Source organism: Gavia stellata, chromosome 4 (genome assembly GCF_030936135.1).
Source record: "Gavia stellata isolate bGavSte3 chromosome 4, bGavSte3.hap2, whole genome shotgun sequence".
Taxonomy (NCBI): domain Eukaryota; kingdom Metazoa; phylum Chordata; class Aves; order Gaviiformes; family Gaviidae; genus Gavia; species Gavia stellata.
Window position 1 is genome coordinate 8097190 of NC_082597.1, and position 17393 is coordinate 8114582.

Sequence of the window (17393 nt, forward strand, 5' to 3'; positions counted from 1 at the left end):
TCCACTCAGCCCAGAGCGGGCCCCAACAGCTTCTCCACCGGCGGTTTTTTAACACAAAACCAGACATTTCCTTCTAAATCCAAGCCAGTTTATCATTTTAGCAGCTGCGGATTCCCTCCTACCAACCACAAGAGTTACTTCAAGGGGTGTTTTACCTCAGAACCTCTCTGGGACAGGGAAGCTGGCCAGGGCGGTTGGAGACAGAGGAGTGAGGGAGGCTGGGAGGAGGAGGAGGAGGAGGAGGAGGTTTTATCTCAAAGTCTGGGTGTGACCAATGTACATTTTGGGTCAGGGGATGCAGCCCCAGGTGTCTCAGCTCACCCCAGTGCAACCCAGAGCTCCCCGAGTCCTTACCTTGTAGATGCAGGACTTGGCGTTCAAGAAAAACAGCTCAATGGTGGCATTGTCCTTTAGATAGGAGATGCTTTCAATGTAGAACCTGAAAGGGAAAGCAAGAGAGGTGACACACAAGGGGAAGCTGGGGCAAAACATGAAATGCACTGATTGATTACATGAAAAATGTCGTCAACAGAGTCATGATGAGTATACTAAAAATGAAGTTTCTTTGCTTCTGACAGACTGGGGTGATAAAAGAGGCTTGTGCATGGTCCAGGATGTGATCAGTCACCACTACCCCAGCCGTACCCAAGGAACTGGATCATCAAGTGAATGATTTTGTTCCTAAATAATCCTTTGTTTTGTTTTTAAACTTCAAATAATCCTTTATTCTCTTTGTCTGTAAATCCCCATTCATTCTCCATCACATTTTGGCATTCCTTCTTCACTCCGTTAACTAACTTGCCCATTTCTGTGCTGTTGACCTGCATCTTGTAAGATGTTCACTGACAGAAATCCACTTCGGGGTTTCTTCCCTGTCCACTTCAGCTCTGCATAAGGCAAATTTTATAAGGCTTCTTTACATATTTTAGCAGCTAGCACATAGCAGCTATGGTCACAGAGTAAGCAACCAGCAATAGTTAAGGACCTTGCACAACTTACTGGTACCATGAGTAGCGATGCTGGGGATGATGGGAATGACAATAATCTAATTTTTTTTTTGAGCTGAGATGACTTCTCAGAACATAATAGAAAGCTGACCAGCCCAGACCTTCAGTGTCAGAAAAACCTGCTCTCTTGCATTGGCTGATTACCCCAAATCTTTGCAATTACGTTGAAAGCCCATGATACGTATGAATCAATTCAGTGCTGCATGTCTTGCCTGCTTTGAAGGTTTGATCCTTTGGCAGTGAACACCATGAGAGTTTTGGCACTGGCTTGATTCAACTCCAGCCCTTAATTCCGCCTTGTAACCTTTTGGGCAAAAAAGCTCAAGATACTGTCAAAGCTAATGGCTGATTGTTGCATATAAGTATGTTGTGTGTTCCTGTAGTAACAGAGAAAGCCTGGTTAGGTTCAGTGAATGATTAACGTGACTTTTGCATTTACTTTGTGTTTTAAGTAAGGAAAAAAAAAAATACATTTGTCTGCCCAACCTGTTTTATAGTGCTCTTTAAGTTGCAGTACAGTGGCAGCAATGTTCCTTACATAAATTCCAGTACTATCATGCCTTGTCAGAGGCAATTAGAATAGGGAAGGTGCCAGGGAAATGCTGTCTGTGTCAGGAACTTAAAAAACCAAGATACCTTAAAAATCTGGGTTGAGATGTGGGGTCCAGTTACAGAGAAACCTTAATCCCTGATCCTACTGTCTGGGAGTGGAGCTGAGACCTGCTGACACTCCTGGGGCTTCACACAAGCACTGGAGGGATTGTCCATGTTGAGCTATTTGCAGAATTGAGGGCCTTAAATGTAACCTTCTTAGGGGTAAAGGTGAAAGCTTTGTAGTGCTCCTAAGTGTCTTCTGAAGACACTTCAAAACAGTTTATTTCCTGACAGATACAACCAACTACTTGCTTACTAGGGTGAGGAAATATTTTGAGCTCTTCTTGGTTCATCTGCTGAAGTGCTCCTGCTATTATCCCTCCTTCTACCCCTCCAGAAGACTTCAAATGAGAAATAAAAATAAAACCCAAATTAAAAAAACATTTGAATGTACTGATCTTGACGCACAAAAACTAAACTTTTCCTTAAATTTTTTTTCTGGTTTCCACTGGGTTTTACCTCCTGTCCTTGAAACTGCCTCACTTTTTCTTTTTTTTTTTTTTTTCCCAAATAAAAATGTACTTGGCTTTAGAAATGCAAAAAACGATGCTGCATTAAAAAAGGAACCTTCTTACTAGATCTGCTCTCTTGAGTGCAGCTGACTTTCCATCTGCTGAATTCATGGAGAAAAATGATAATTTTACACATTCTATGATTCTTGAAGAGCCCCCTCTGCTTACCACCACTACCAGTGCTCTCCAAGTTGTGATGATAGGATCTTTAATGGTAGGGTTGGAAGGAATCAGGAACATTTATTCCATTTTTGAATCCCAGTGAAGGTTAGTCAAAATCCTTTTTGTTTCATCAGCTCAAATGAGACCATCCTCATCATCACTAGAGGGCAATATTGCATTTCTTAAGGCTGCACAGATCTTTTCCCAAGGCTTTCCACATAGACACACAGATAATTTTCTGTACAAAATTGAGTCTCTCAGAGCACAGAGCCTGCACATGATACTTCATCTTCACAAAGAAAAGCCAATTCTCAAGTGATCTCCAGAGTGTAGAGTGTGCTGGGGAGCTACTGGCTCTCACACATGCACCCAGACAAATGCAAAGCACATGCACCAGGAAATTGCTGCTACTTAAAAGAAAACAGATTTGCAGAGATAACTCTTATGGGATTTTCTGTGTGGCAAGCTCAGAAAACCCGAACTGGAGCAGACTCCCCTGTATTCACAGCCAGTGCTGCAACAACAGAAAGGGGAGGGGAAGACACGTTTTTTGCACTGATCATGAATCTCTGTCAGACCTCCTGTTACCACCTTTTCCAAATACAGTGAAGGAAACCGCACTTTACAATGACCAATGTCAGTGACTAAGGAGGCAGGAAGAAGCATCCAGCTGCTAAGGCAATGAACCAAGCAAAAAATCTGGATTAAATTCCTGACTCAGACACAGGTTTCCTTCATGACCTTCAGAAAATCATTTAGCTGCTTGGGGCTGTTGTGCTGTGTTTAGAAAATACTCCCCCCTCCTCTGCCCCCCTCTGTCTGTTTTGCCTGTTAAGCTTATAAGCCCTTTCTTATGGCATGTTTCAAGACCATCAGTTTTAAGGAGCAACTCTCAGATTTCTGTTGAGGACTCCCCTGAGAGCAGCATTCCTCCATGTGCTGTGAAGCTGATATATCCAGGAAATAATGGATGGGCTGGGCAGAGAAACAGGCAATACAGTGTGTCCGACACCCCTGCTCCGCTACCTACATCTCTTGCAATACAGCCAACAAAGAGCTTTGCCTCAAGCAGCTCCTACAAGAGGTTCCTGGATAGCCAGCAACTGTTGCTGTGAGAAATTAGGTGCCTGCAAGAAGGGGGAAGATCCCACAAGACTTTTTGAGTGTAAAAACAAAAAAATAATTTTTGAAAAAATTTAAAAGATCAGCCAATGTTAATCTATTTCTGCATTCCCCATCCCTCCCCACCCCCAGTAACTTATAATTCATCAAGTACATTTTCTAAGCATTAATTAAATAGACCAGTGAATATTACGCTGGGTAATGAACACAAAGTGCCTATCTTGTCCTGCTCCCTCTCAGCAGCAGGAAGATAATAATGAGTACTGCAGAAGATATCTTGGAAGACTGCAGAAGATATCTTGGAAGACTTCAGAAGCTGCTGCATCTGAAACATTTAAAGCTTTTTAGCTGCGAGGACATGCCTCCTGCTGATCAGATTGCTCTATATTAAGCGTTGGTTAACTGACAACTTACTCTGAGACAGCTTAAGCCCCCTCGTGCCATGATGAATGGCAATTCCCATCGTAACCAGCCAAGCACAGACATTTACACAGTGGCGCCTGTGAGAAGCAGCTGTGGAAACTCCTGATCCTTGGGTGATGGGAAACTGGCACTACTGTAATTTCTCCCTTGTATTACACACAAGCCCAGCTCTGACTTGCAGCTGGGAGAAATGCCTGACTGGGCCTTGGACTCATCAGTGAGATTACTGGTTCTTCAGGAGATGAAGAATCCCTGGCCGCTGCTACAGGCCTCGTATGCAAACCCAGTTGTGTGTGTGCAGATGGGCAAATTTAGCGGTGTTTCAGAAGGTGCTTGATCACTAGTGCTTTGACCTTGCAGTGGGGATAGGAGGCCTCAGGACTATCAGGGAAGTGGCCTCCAAAAGCACCTGAGCTGGTGGTGTGCTTGTGTGGCCAGTGAGAGCTGAAATGAGCATCAATCCCAATTTCCACGCACCAAAAGAAACTGTCAAATAAAAATTATTTAGCATTGCCTCTAACACACAGCGTTGGACATATGCCGTCAGCCTGAACCTGGCCATCTATCACCTAGCAGGGACCAGGCTCTGAGCAATTGAGTTCCTGAGTGTGCAAATGTACTGCCATAGCATTTGAGATCACATGCCCATGTATTTATTTCCAAGCAGAATCTGCCACAGTAAACATATTTCACTGTGTTCTTCAACACAATTATGTTTCAAAGCATGACCACAGCAAATGGATGTCTTGTCTACTTCAGGTCTGTATCTGTCCTGGGGCAGTGATATCATCCTAGTTCTTGTGACGTTTGACTCTGGTGGGAACCAGCTGGTCCAAAAGGCTTTTATCCAACAACAAAACTATTTTTTCAACAAAAAGAAACACTCCAAAATTCCCATTCTGGTGCTATGGTGTTTTCTTCCAAGAAAATTTGAAGAAAACATTGAAAAGACTTTGGAAGAAAGACCTCAAAAAGGTTTAAATACTTGGTTTCCCTGAGGAACAGCATCTTCTTGAGGAATGCCCCTACCAGAGAAAAATGTAATTGAAACTGGAGCCCTGACTAGGACAAAGGGTCCCTCTGCCATCTGGAGAGCCCAGACCAGACAAGAGCATAGCAAAGCACTCTCTTGTTACTGTCCTATCAACCCTCACTCCTCAGATGTCTTCCTGCTTTCAGAGGAAGGCAGTGTGTTGGCCACAGGGGCACAGGAGGCAGCCGGGCGAGGGACATAGCAGTACGTGTGGCTCTGGCATGCTGGTACAGTGCTCTGTAAGAGGGCCAGTCAAAACAGAGGCAAGCAGTGCCAGGCAGTGCCAGGGAGGCCAAGGATGGCACTGAGGATGTTTGCCCCTGATCAAGGTGACTGTGACTGATAACAGCGTGGCAGTGATTTTTGGGTGAGTTCCTGCCTTTTCCAAAGGGCAGGAGCTGGTGAGGGGGGGCAAGGGGGTGTACCTTCCATCCAGCCCTGTGATACTGTTTCCATGCAGGGAGGCAGAACACCCCTTTTGGACCTATTAAGAATAAGAAAGGGGAAAAATCACAGAATAACAATCCAAGTGGCTCTCCTCTCCCCTGGTGAAAACATTATTTTTCCCATGAAAAAGGAAAATAAAGGGTAAAATCGGATTTCATGGAAGAAGCCAGAATGAAGCAAAAGGATTTTGGTTTTGATGTGCAGTCACCTTCCCCAGTGTTTCCTCCTGCCCTGGATGGGAAATACACTCAGACCCGAGAGAAGGGATTGAAATGGGCGGAGGTGTCTCCCATGTCCTTCCCAGATGGCTGACTCCATTCCGGTTAGGGTGCAGGAGAGAGCAGTCAACAGAGCTCAGTGCACTGCCTCTTATTTCATTATTACAAGGCAATGGATAAAGGAGGACACCCTTTTTCTGCCTCATTCATCCTGGGGTCTGGCTCATTATCCCTCACCATGTCATTTAAAACCTCAGAGGATAATCTGAAAAATATGAGGCCATTTGCTAACCAGCAAAAGAAAAATCATATCCATCGGTATAATGGACTTAAATGCAGATGTCATTATGTCCAGTGTCTCATGCTAAATGAGTATTCTGAGCAGCTCAGGCTGCAGAGCTTCTTTTATGTTCCAGCCCTGTTTGCTAATAGTCGTGGGTGCGCACTTTTATGTGCTGATGCTTAAAGCAGACAATGGTCATGCTAAATAGTTGGCCCGTTAAGTAATCAGCCAGGAATGAAAATCAGAGGTGCTAAAAAGCTCCATTTACCTCCCCTTCTGCATTCATTTTGATTCTTATCCCATGTCCTGTCCCCTGTGCTTGTGCCATGCTCAGGCCACCCTCGCCCAGCGCCAGGGATTGGTATGCAGGGGATAGGACGCAGCAAGAGAGACCTATGTCAACTTTTACCTCATTGCAAGGAAGCCACAAAACCGGAGGTGAATGTGATTCCAGGAATATAGGGAATTACAGCTAACAACAACAAAAAAAAGCTGTAGATGTTGTTTAACCTGAGCCTGTTCCCTCTCTCATTCCCACTGGCTGTACTGTACTATGAAGCTGTTTGCACCTTTACCCACCGCCCATCTGTTTTTCTCAGTGTCTGTAAGAGGCTGGCCCACTGAACTCCTGGAAAACCATGTGTTTTGGGGATATTTGCTCATTCCTATGCCTCATCTTCTCCATGTACAAAATACTAAGGGATCTGCTTTGGAATATATAAAGGCCAGCTCTCTTACAGGCTGTATGTCCTGGGAGTCTTTGCAAACCACAAAGTGCGTGCTCCAGTATCAACATAGAGAAGGAAAGGAATCAAGGCAGTAATGCACAAACGTTCCTCCCTGTTGTTTGGTTGCAGCATCAAGCATCACATGGAAAGGCACTGACCTCAGTACAGTGAGCCCTCTGCCCTCTCACCAGTTGGGGAACCAGGCCTGACAAAGCCATAAAAGCAGCAAGCCAGCTCAATACATTCTGCAAATCGCTCCACCCCTGAAATGTTGTGTGGAGCCTAGCTTGCAAGAGAAGTGCAGCTTTGTACAAAAAGGCTGTTGCAGCTGCTCTTGGCTTGGAGTGATGTGGTTATCTGTCCCAAGTGTGAGGCAAGAGCAGTGACTGGATCACAGCAGCCCACTGCCTTCCTCCCGTCCTCTCCCTCAGTCACCAGGGGAATTTCCCCACACTCTCCTGAGCTCCAGTCCACCTCTTTCCTGCTCTTTAATCCTTACCAAGAGTGACATCTTGGCTATTAGAGGTAACTTGCTGGGTTGCGTAACACCATCCCTCAGTATCTGTAGAGCATTTTTCATCTGAGGATTTTGAACCATTTTAGGAATAGAAATCCCTCCAGCCATTCCACCGTGTTGTCAGCAGAACACGAAGGTATGATTTGGCTGTGAAAGCTGGCATGGGGTTGACTTACTCACTGGCTCTACCCCTTTGTTCAATGCCACGGCGACGGGACCCCTCATAGCAGACCCTTCTGCTTGCTTCACTGATGACAGCAAATCACACCCACTGGTGTAAAGTATAAATGCACAAATTGCAACGAAAATGGAAACAATGTCTGTGTGACTTTGACCCAGTCAGAGAATCTGTGTGTGGCCATTGCCATAGCTATTGCTGCTTGAGCCAAATTAGGTACAAATCCTACACTGACAGCATCCATCATTTCTGCATAGTACCTATCATGCTGTCTAAATGCTTCCTGAAATTAGACAAGACAATGCTGCTAGCATCAACACATTCAAAATGTGGCCCAAAACAACAAACTTTTAGAATGCTGCTTTTTCTTCCCTCTCGGGTGGCTGAATGGAAAGGAAAACACCTTATCCCCTTCTCTAAACACAGCTCACTTATACAAATATATTCCCAGTTAAGCAGAAAACAGAAATGATGTTATGGGACTCAAGAGCCAGACTGCTATTAAGATGTGTGTGTAATGGATGGCTTAGCTCAGAGCTGTGTGCTAAGTAGCAGAGCCCCATTAGTTCCCTTCCTCAAGCAAAGGTCAGTTTTCACACAAGTAAATCTTTCGACTGGACAGAAGTTTCTCATATCTCTAAAGAGACTCTGAGGAGCAAAGCCTCCCCGCAGGCAATTTATTACACCTTCCCCCTGGTGAACAGAGCAGGGGGCCACCCTAAGAAGGCTGCAATAAATTGTCTGCAGGGAGCCTTGTCTTCCAGCACAAACAAGGTCTGAGTGGCTGTATTTATACGCTGTGGCTGGGTGGGAGGAGGGGGTTTGCAGGGCTGCTGGCTTTTTCGATCTTCCCCCTTAGTGTACATACAGCTGATGCACACCAACCAGCAAAATACATGCTGTACAAAGAGATCTGGGTTATGGAACAGCTTTGCTGGACTTTATAGACAGAGCAGCTCACGGGAACCCCTGAAAGCAGCTTGGTTGGGCTGGGTTGGTTACGCAGGTTTAACATTCTGATTTTTGCTATTGTTTCTACAGCACCCCAGCAGTGCATGGAGCTGTAGAGTTAGAATGTGAGCAGGAGATGTCTCTTTGTCTCCTTTACACGTAGCATAAACTGCCTGGGAGCTTGGTGTGGGGAGTTACCAGCTCAGTGCTTGCTGATAGTGAGAGTGGGTGAGGGAGACAGCACAGCTGGAAGGAGCTCAGAGACGGCTGGCCATGAGGATGAGGACGGAGCACCCCAAGGTGCTGAAACATCTCAGGGCAGTTCCCTGAAGTTCTCCTTGGAAGATGAAGCTCCATGGCAGAGTGGGGTCCAGCACTGGCCTCCTTCCAGCTCCCCTTGCAGAGGGGTCTGCAGCAGACCAGGGAAGAGCAAAGGAGCAGAGCAATGTGTGTATACATGATTTTTCCTCAGCATCTTCTCCTGGGTGCTATCAGGTGAGATGAAACATATCCATGGGTGGGAGCAAACTCTGCCTCTTCTCTCCCTCTCCCCTGGCTGCAAAATTGATGTATTTGGTAATCTAATTGGGCATCTCTCCCCAGTGCCTGTAAACCCCTGTCTCACATCATGAGGCAGAGAGGGGGTTGCTCCTTCTCCCTCCTTGGTGGGGAGAGACAGTAGCTGCTGATGTGGGGGAAGGACACTTCTGCCACCATTTCTCTTCCCTCACCTTGGCATCAGCTGGCTTTCCCTCATCCCACCTGCCTTGCTCAGGGATGTATTCAGAAGCCACTGCAGCTCGTCCACCCCCCTCATTCCCTGCTTGGAGCAAAGCAGTGGAGCACCACATACCCCTGTCTGGTGGGAAAAACTGTGGATGGAGAAACACAGCCCATTACATGTGAGACAAATAAATTGCTCCAGTTAATTTAGCGCTGTTCTATTCTGCTCTTCCTGTTGCAGCAGGCTGCTGTCATCACCACTCCCTCATCTAATTTCTCAGAGACATGCAAAGCTGAGTGGAAATGAATGGCACACACAACTGTGTGTGCTGGGATCACCACGTGAGTGAGTTGGGCAAGTTGGGAGCAGCATGCCATGAATCTGCATCCCATACGTGTCATCTGGCCAATGTGGGAGTCAGCAGTGTGTTTCAGCGACAAGTTGTAAGGTCCATCTAGCCCTACGAACAATCCATATTAGCAACCACTGTCTCTCTTCTTTCCAGGGTCAATTGTTTCCAAATGGACTCCTGCTCCTTTTATTTTTAACATTAGTCCTTTTCTAATGGAATACGGCTTTAAAGACTGGATGTAAAGGAAGGCTGAAAAACTAAAATAGCCCAAGGCTTCATTAGCAGCTGAAATCTAGTCCAATTCTGTTCAGGTAGTCAGGCAAAGCCTTGTAGATGGGAAATGCCTCCTCAACCCTGGCTGTGCCAACGCTGTTTGAAATAATAATCTGAATTTATAGGCTGCCCTTGATGCATATGGAGGGGATTCATCAGGTGAAAAGAGGTAGCTACAATGTAGATGCCTACATCTGAGCAGGGGTCTGAGGTCAGAGAAGAGATATAGGTATATTAGACTGCAACTTACTGACTTCCAAAGCAGTCATCTAAAATAAGTCGGATTAATTGTTCCTGAAAAGTGCCTGTTTCCTTCCAAAGGTTATACAGGGAGGCTGTGCTAATTAGCCCTGACATAGAGCCGTCTACCAGGTAAACATCTGAGGTTTGGTGTGGTAAGTGCCATCGCAAACATCTGTCCCACCTTCCCACCTTCCTCGGACCTGGACCACCATTGGTGCACACAGAGTTCCTTCAGATTAAAGGAAGCAATGATATGCTTTGCTCTCTGTGTTTCAGTGCTGGTCTCTTATTTAAGGCCACTTTGTTCTGTAGTAACTGTGGTAACCTGGCAAAATGTCTGGCCTCAATATTGAGAGTCCTGAGCCCCCACGGCTCCCATGCTGACTTCAGCCTAGCCAGTACGTATGAACACATGCCAGACGTTGCTGGACACAGGCATTCCTTTGTGGGAATACTGCTGGGCCATAGATACAAACTCTGCCCCACAGTGTATTTGAGTATTGAGGATTTATTTCACATTTTTTTCCACGCCTTTCTGAAAGAAAAGCCTTTCCACATAAAAGATGTTCTGATTTAGCGTGACGACTTCTGCAGTGAGTTGTCACTGTTTAGCTGGTGGAGCTACCCTGAGAACACATATATTCATTCCTGGGAAAAGATCCACCAGTGAAGTGAATTTTATTTGCTAAGCTTGTTCATATAAATTAACAGCATGACAAAAATCCAGAAGATAAAGAGATCAGACCCATGCTGGTGGTTCCCTAGCTAAGGATTGCTAATCCCACAAGGCCATTGTTTGAGGGTGAGAATTCACTGCAAAGCCTAGCCAACTTTGCTTTCCATGAACAAACAGCGTGTCTATGTTCTGGTCCTCTCTCACCTCAGAGATTTACACAAAGGGAGTAACTTTGCCTTCCTTCTCCTGCCTGTGTGAGTCAGAGCAAAATGCTTCTTCCCCTACCAAAAATTTAACAACCTTTATCTGAACCCCTGCTAGCTCTGTTTTCCTCTGACCTCCTTGCCGCCCAGGTCTCCACACTTTACTTAGGTTCCTGTCCTTTGCCATGCAGCTCATGTTATGAGGTACAATTTCACTGTCCTCTCCTGGTCTCAAAACACCTCTGTAAAATCAACTATTCACGTAATCCCTCCTTCCTTCATCCCCATCCTTTGCTTCTCCTGGACTTCAGCTGTGACTTTCATCTGACTTGGTTTATCTGCACTGTAAACCCTCTGAGGCAGGGAATGAGTTTCACCAACAACCAAGCAACCAGGGCTTTAGAAAGCCACCCAGGTAGGCAAATTCTAAGATGAGAACTAGTATCACTCCCATCCTGTTACCAGACATCCCACCTCCCCTGCAAGACACATGCCACTCCCTCTTGCTTTCATGTGTGGCTTTAAAGCTATATAAACGGATATTAGCAGAGCCTCATAAAATAATATTGCACAAGAATAGCCATGGGGCAGTTCACAGCTGCCCAAGCAGTTCTCATTGCTTCCTATATTCCTATGTTGTTCTCAGCAGAAAGCTTCCAGAGAAGCACTAGATGACAACCTGAAGACAGAAAGGCTTCAGTTAGCTGTGCAAATGTACAAAGGCAGAAGCAATTTCTTCAAACTAATGCTAAGAATGTTCTTATAAAATCCTCCTTCTTTGACACAGTGCTGTGAAATTTTTGGTCTTTGATTATGGAAGAGAGTAAAGAGACTGGACATCGATGTTCAACAATGTCAAACCCCAAGGAAATGTGTGTCAAAAGATGAAGCTTCAGCAGTGCTGCAGAGATTTAAATAAGGGAGGAGAATTTCACGCTGCAAAGCTTGTGAAGCTTCCTATTTTCAGCATGGTTCTTCCAAGAAGCCTTTGCTTAAAAAGGCATGCTTCCTTTAAATGTACTTTTACAGCAATCTGAAAACTACGGCATCTTTGGTGGGCATGCTGCCCATCAACTTTGCTGAAGGCATATTAAGGGTAAAAACAATTTGATGGTCACATAAAAGGTGAAAATCATTCCTCTGTAGCTTCTTCTCTTCACAAACTACCATTTGCTTTTCTTGCCTGAAGCTTCATGTCTCCAGTAGTTACCCAGTGTGGTTGAATTGTACATTTACTTCGACTAGAGGGAAAAAACCCACATGACTACTAAATCCTGATACAGTAAACAGATTTCTCTGTAATGAACATCTGGCACATCCAGTTACTTGTATTACTATCCCCCCAGTTAGGACCCCCAGCACCAACCTAAGCTTTCTCAGCTGCAATGCTTGGGAGAGGTAACTCAAGAAAGGTATCTACGAACACAGGCAAACCTTTACTGATAATACAGTAGGTGTTATGGCCACCCAGTTGCTTAGAAATTAACACATTTGTAATTAGGTATGGTACAGCATTAGTTATTTCTGCTTTCCAACTCATGGCAGCAGGGGGGAGGGAGCATTCTGTTTATGGTATGGATGGCTCTGCAAGCCGCTGTGCACCCCCAGATTATCAAAATACAACCCTGTCTATGGGTGGGTCTCTTCACAACCATTCCTTCAGCCCTTGCTTTAGTTCCCAAGACAAAACTGAAACTGCTGGTAACAGATACATGGGGCCTTTCCAACTTCAGCCAGCTGGCTGGAGTCAATTTCTTCTCCAATTGCCTTCTGCTCAGATCAGATTTGGGGATGGACATGGGAACTCTTTAAGTGCTGGGAAACTTTTTCAACTTCTTGCCAGCATCTGACATCCACAGGGGCAGAAAACCAGTAGAAAAGCCGTGGTAAGTTAAAGCCCATTCCTAACTCTTGAGGCATCTGGCCTTCCAGTCCATTTCAAATTGTAACTCAGTGTGACAATCCGCTCATTGCTACCACAAAAAAGAGTGTAAGCCCATAGTCAGCCTAGTTTTCACACACTCATTTTTCAGACACAGAATGCTGCCTTTCCCCCTGTGGATTTCCCCTATGGATTATGATTCCAGAACAGGAGAGTTCACTCATTTACTGTTGTATGGATCCATAGTCCTAAGATGTCTCTTGGCTAAGATCCTGCTAGAATGACTTGTCTCCACTGTGCTGCCAACTTTCATAAAACAATACAGATGGCAATATTTATGCTTGTTGAGTGGTCTTTGAAATGAATATGAGAGTGGCTCAGTAGCACCGGCTTTCACACATTTAGCAGTTCCTGTCCTAAAATCTGCACTTAGCTCTTGTTCAGTCAGAGCTTTCCCTGCTTTCCGTGGGATCCCTGCCCTAGCCTGGACTCCTCAATTTGGCCCCTAGGCAAGATGCTTGATAACAGAGCTGTTATAGCCTTAATGAGTTTGTTTAGGGTTTTTTTTTGTTTAAATTTGCCTCAAAGCCTAACACTTTTGCAGAAGAGCACCAACAGTTTTGTGTAGTTCTAAGCACAGGTGGATCTGGATCATAGACACTGGAAATGTTCATCTCTGGATCTACCTTTGCGGTTTGAAGCACCCAAAATGTAGACTAAGCTCTTCTTTTGGGAGAGACAGCGGGCCAGTTCTGGAGTCATGGGGCTTTGCGCAGCCCTGATTTGTCCTAAGATATATCCACCACTAAATATGGGGACATAAAAGAACAAAGAGTCTCTTCTCTTGAGAAGCGTCCCTTGTAATTGAAGTTAAATGAATGACAATCACTATGTGGGGGAAAAAAGCTTCACTCGGGAAGAAACTCAACAGTAGGTTTTCATTTTTTGTGGGTACTATGGAATGAATGAGAGACATGACAGATGTAATACAACACTGGAGTGGAAAGGCTAACAGAAAAAGACACAGTAACACTGCACTGGCTAGTTCTAGACATGAGCTATCCATTAAAAGTAAGTCAAAACCCTCAACTTAATTTTGTACATATGCCATCCCAACCCCCAGCCTCTCTCTGGGTATTTTAAAGCTGCAAGAGCAAATTTGTCTTCTCAGCAAATATCTCCCTTGGAGGCAAAGGCGCTGTGTACACAAGAGCACTGGCAGCTTCTAGCGGCTTCCAGACACTAACACTTCCTTGCAAAATTCCCAGATGAAGAAACATTCTCCCAAACTGCTATAATCTTCATCCAGACCTTTCTAGGCTGGTCCAGTCCAGTCTATGAATATTTGTATGCCCGTGCAGAAGCCAACTGGTTGCCATAAAATGCCATCATTTGCTATCTGCGGGTAATTCATTATACCATTATATGGTTGAGTCCAAGAGGCAAATACAACAGAGCTATATGGGGATTAATCTGGTCCCTGACACAGTGCACACCCTGAGCACAATCCAGAGGAAACGGATGGCTTGCTGCTGAGGAAGCAAGTGTTTTCCCTCCAGGTGGCTGGCTCGGGTTGGTTATCCTGGCAGAAAGAGGTCTTTGTTCTGCAGCCCTACCCAGCTTGGACTTTCCAGGAGTTTGAAACCCACAAATGAAAATGTAAAGACATAACATCTGATCTTCCCCTCATACGAGGTTTCTCTCTGGGCAGCTACAGGTGTTAGTGTGGCTACTACTCATTTACACTTGTGCGAGAGGAGTTTTCGAAGCCAAAGAGCTCAAAAGAAACCTCTGAAAAGTGTTTGTCCACAGGCGTTTCTACAGTGTGAGAACCTGGCAGCCTTGTTTCCTGGCCTCTGGGGAACAGGTCACCCATAGCTGTATCTCATGGGAAGGGCTTGCCATCATGTACTTACCTGACACAAAAGTACAAAACAACTGGTCCTGACTTTTTGGGGAAGTCATGTTCCAGCACCCGGCGGTCCAGCTGAAGCCAGTTCAAGTGTCCCCTGGCAAGAGAAGAGACAGTTTTGAGCCTGGCACCAAAGTGGTTTCTCACTACCCATGGCAATGAGGTCTGAGGTGTTACAAAAGAAGAACTGAAGCGCATGCTATTTGCCCTCGGCTATTGCATGATATTTGAAAAACACACAATAAATGTTTGAGAAGCGGAGGCGATATCATCCTGGCAACATTTCAGCCTGGGAATCGAACTGCTGAAGTTCAGTCTGTCAGGGTGAAAGCTGGCAGCACTGAGCAGGCAGGACAGCCCAAAATGTTATGAGCTTCACCTTTTTATTACAACCCTCTGGAGCAGTCATATCATTAGAGGTCTGTCAAGATTTTCATTAGAAATCCTTATTGTTAAGAGTTTCCACAACGCCTGCAATTTTTCACTCAAGGCTAAACCTGACTTTACAGCCTCAGACAGTTTATTTACCACCCACGTGCCTGCAATAGCTTCTCTAGGTTTGCCCAGCCTTTGGTTTTCCTCCTTCAGAGAGCTCCTGAAAAACAGCTGCTCCATGAAGCATTCCAGCTCCAATTACCACATGCTGCTTTTCTTTTGCCTAGATGGTACCTGTCGCTATTATTTTCTCCTATAATTTATCCATTCGTGCCTTGCTGCTGGAAGCCTTCCTGGGCAGGAGCTCTGTTCTTTGTCACGTTTCCCACATTGAAGAGTGCTGTGTGTGCGTGAGAGGTATTTTATAAATACCATTATTTGCATTACAGGGGCATCTCACTCCCCAGCTGAGTTAAAGGCCCTGTTAAATTAGGCACTGTGGAAATACATAGGGTAACATTCAGGCCCCACTGAAGTCAGCAGGAATTTTGCCACTGCCTCCAGTGATGCTAGGGTTGCATCCTGTGAGCATTTTGCTATTGATTTCAGTCAGACCAGATTTCACCCAGAGGGAGAGGCAGGCAGCCCTTGCCTTCAGCACTCTGCTGTGTAGACAAACAAGGGGAGAGAGAATTGAAGTGATTTTGGGGAGAATCTTGCAGCAAATAAAGCAGGAAATGGAACTCAGATGTCCTGAGCTCTATTCCAGTACCTATTTGCCAGCTCATGCTAATTCTCAAGAATAATTCTTCATTCCACGGAAAATGAAAAAAAAAAAAGGGAATAAAAAAGGCTCGGTTTAAAAAAGTGTTAAATTAACTTCTAGGGTTGCCACAATCCTTAGCTATGTACCCTGTCAGCAAACACACTCAGCTTTCACAAGGGTCGGTCTGTTACTCCTTAGCAGTGCACGTGCTTTCAGCAACTGAGAAGCCCCTTTGGAAAGTAAAAAACATCTATTTAGCAATTTAACCAGATTTGTAGCTCCCCCACTCCATCTTTTCTAGAAAAATAAATAAAGGGAAAGTAGCAGTTTCAGGAGGCTTTGAATCCCCTGGGTTCAATTTGAATTTCTGTACAGCTGCCCTGGCTTATGTAGATGCAGAAGAGGATGGATAGATCAGGGACCTTCAAGCCCAGGCAGCTCTGGGCTGCCCTGGAGACCAACTGGGACATTGTGCGTGCTCACCTCAGTGCAGCACGCTGCTTTGCACTACGGGATTCAAAATTACTTGTGAGCTCCACTCATCACTCCAGTGGGTTCAGGACCAGACATTTATAAAGAAGCTATCTCACCTCAAATTTTGCCATATAGAAGTCAGGTGTTCAGTTTAAGCAGCCTTTGCATCTATTTTGCAAGAGTACCAATTCTCAACTAGGTACAAGTGACACATGTGGAGCTGGGGACTTTTCACTCATCCTGGGCGTCTTTTTGATGTACAAAAAGGATCAAACCCTTTTTTATCGCCTGTTCTAGACACCCGTGTGTTTCTCTCCAAGATATTTTAACTTTTAGTCATTTTTTTCTCTAGATACAGTTTTTAAGTAAGTTTTTTCTCTATTTTTTTTCTTTAGGTAAAGGGCAGCCTCAACTGTGTATTAGGGACACAGACTTCCTAGCCGAAAGACTACTGGAAAGGGGTGACATAATGCAGATTTTCAAGCCAAACTAGTCATTTCATATGTCTCTATTGCAGTACATGGGCTGAGGGCAAGTCTGTCCGGCCTGGGACAGTGCTGTGCAGTGATACTGCCCGGGATCAGGGGTGAGGATGGCCGTGTTAACGGGGCCGGGCGTATGGGCTAACTAGTCTTGTTCTCGGCAGGCTGCATAGCTGGGTACGCAGCACGATGGGGTCTCCTTCCATCATTTCTGCTGCTGGGATGCAGTCTCGCAGTGCTAGTGTGGGATCCCTTCATCGTGTCCTGTTATTCAGCACAGATATGTACTTTAACAAGGCTTGATTTTTATAAGACACGTGCTCCAGGCTGTCAGAAAATAAGCCCCATCATTGAAAGATTCTCAACCTGGGCACCCAAAAATTAGAGGTGTCCATATTTACCATTGCATCCCCCTTCTTGAAATCTTCCCTTTTCCCTATTTTTTTTTGTCCTGAAGTGCTGTTTCTTTTAACAGGACTCAGGAAGGCTGAAATTAACTGTGAAGGTCACAGTACGCATGGGGATTGAAACTAGACATGCTCACCCATTCCTAGTCAAAGTACGAAACGAGCATTTAACCATGTAGGCCAAGGTACAAAACACTGTCAGAGCAAGGAAGAGCCACACTAAGCCTGACATCCTATCCTGAACTTGTCCAGCTGCATTTGTATCACCAAAGTAGCAGCCACCAGCAACTGATGGCATTACACACCGGTTCCCACCGAGACCAATTTGTTGACAATGGACTTACTGTCTACCTCTGTGTTTATTCAACAGAAATGTCTGGGTTTGCCTA

General features: G+C 45.2%; 1 protein-coding gene across 3 annotated transcripts in view; it reads right to left on the reverse strand.

Moving 5' to 3' along the window:
• Positions 1 to 17393, reverse strand: part of FRMD4A (FERM domain containing 4A) — a 212682-nt gene that overhangs the window by 80333 nt on the left and 114956 nt on the right. For all 3 annotated transcript variants that reach the window (XM_059816142.1, XM_059816143.1, XM_059816141.1), the window contains exons 4-5: positions 14505 to 14597; positions 355 to 439 (exon numbers count right to left, since the gene is read on the reverse strand). In XM_059816142.1, the coding sequence (XP_059672125.1) occupies positions 355 to 439; positions 14505 to 14597 (178 nt within the window). The remainder of the gene's footprint in view (positions 1 to 354; positions 440 to 14504; positions 14598 to 17393) is intronic.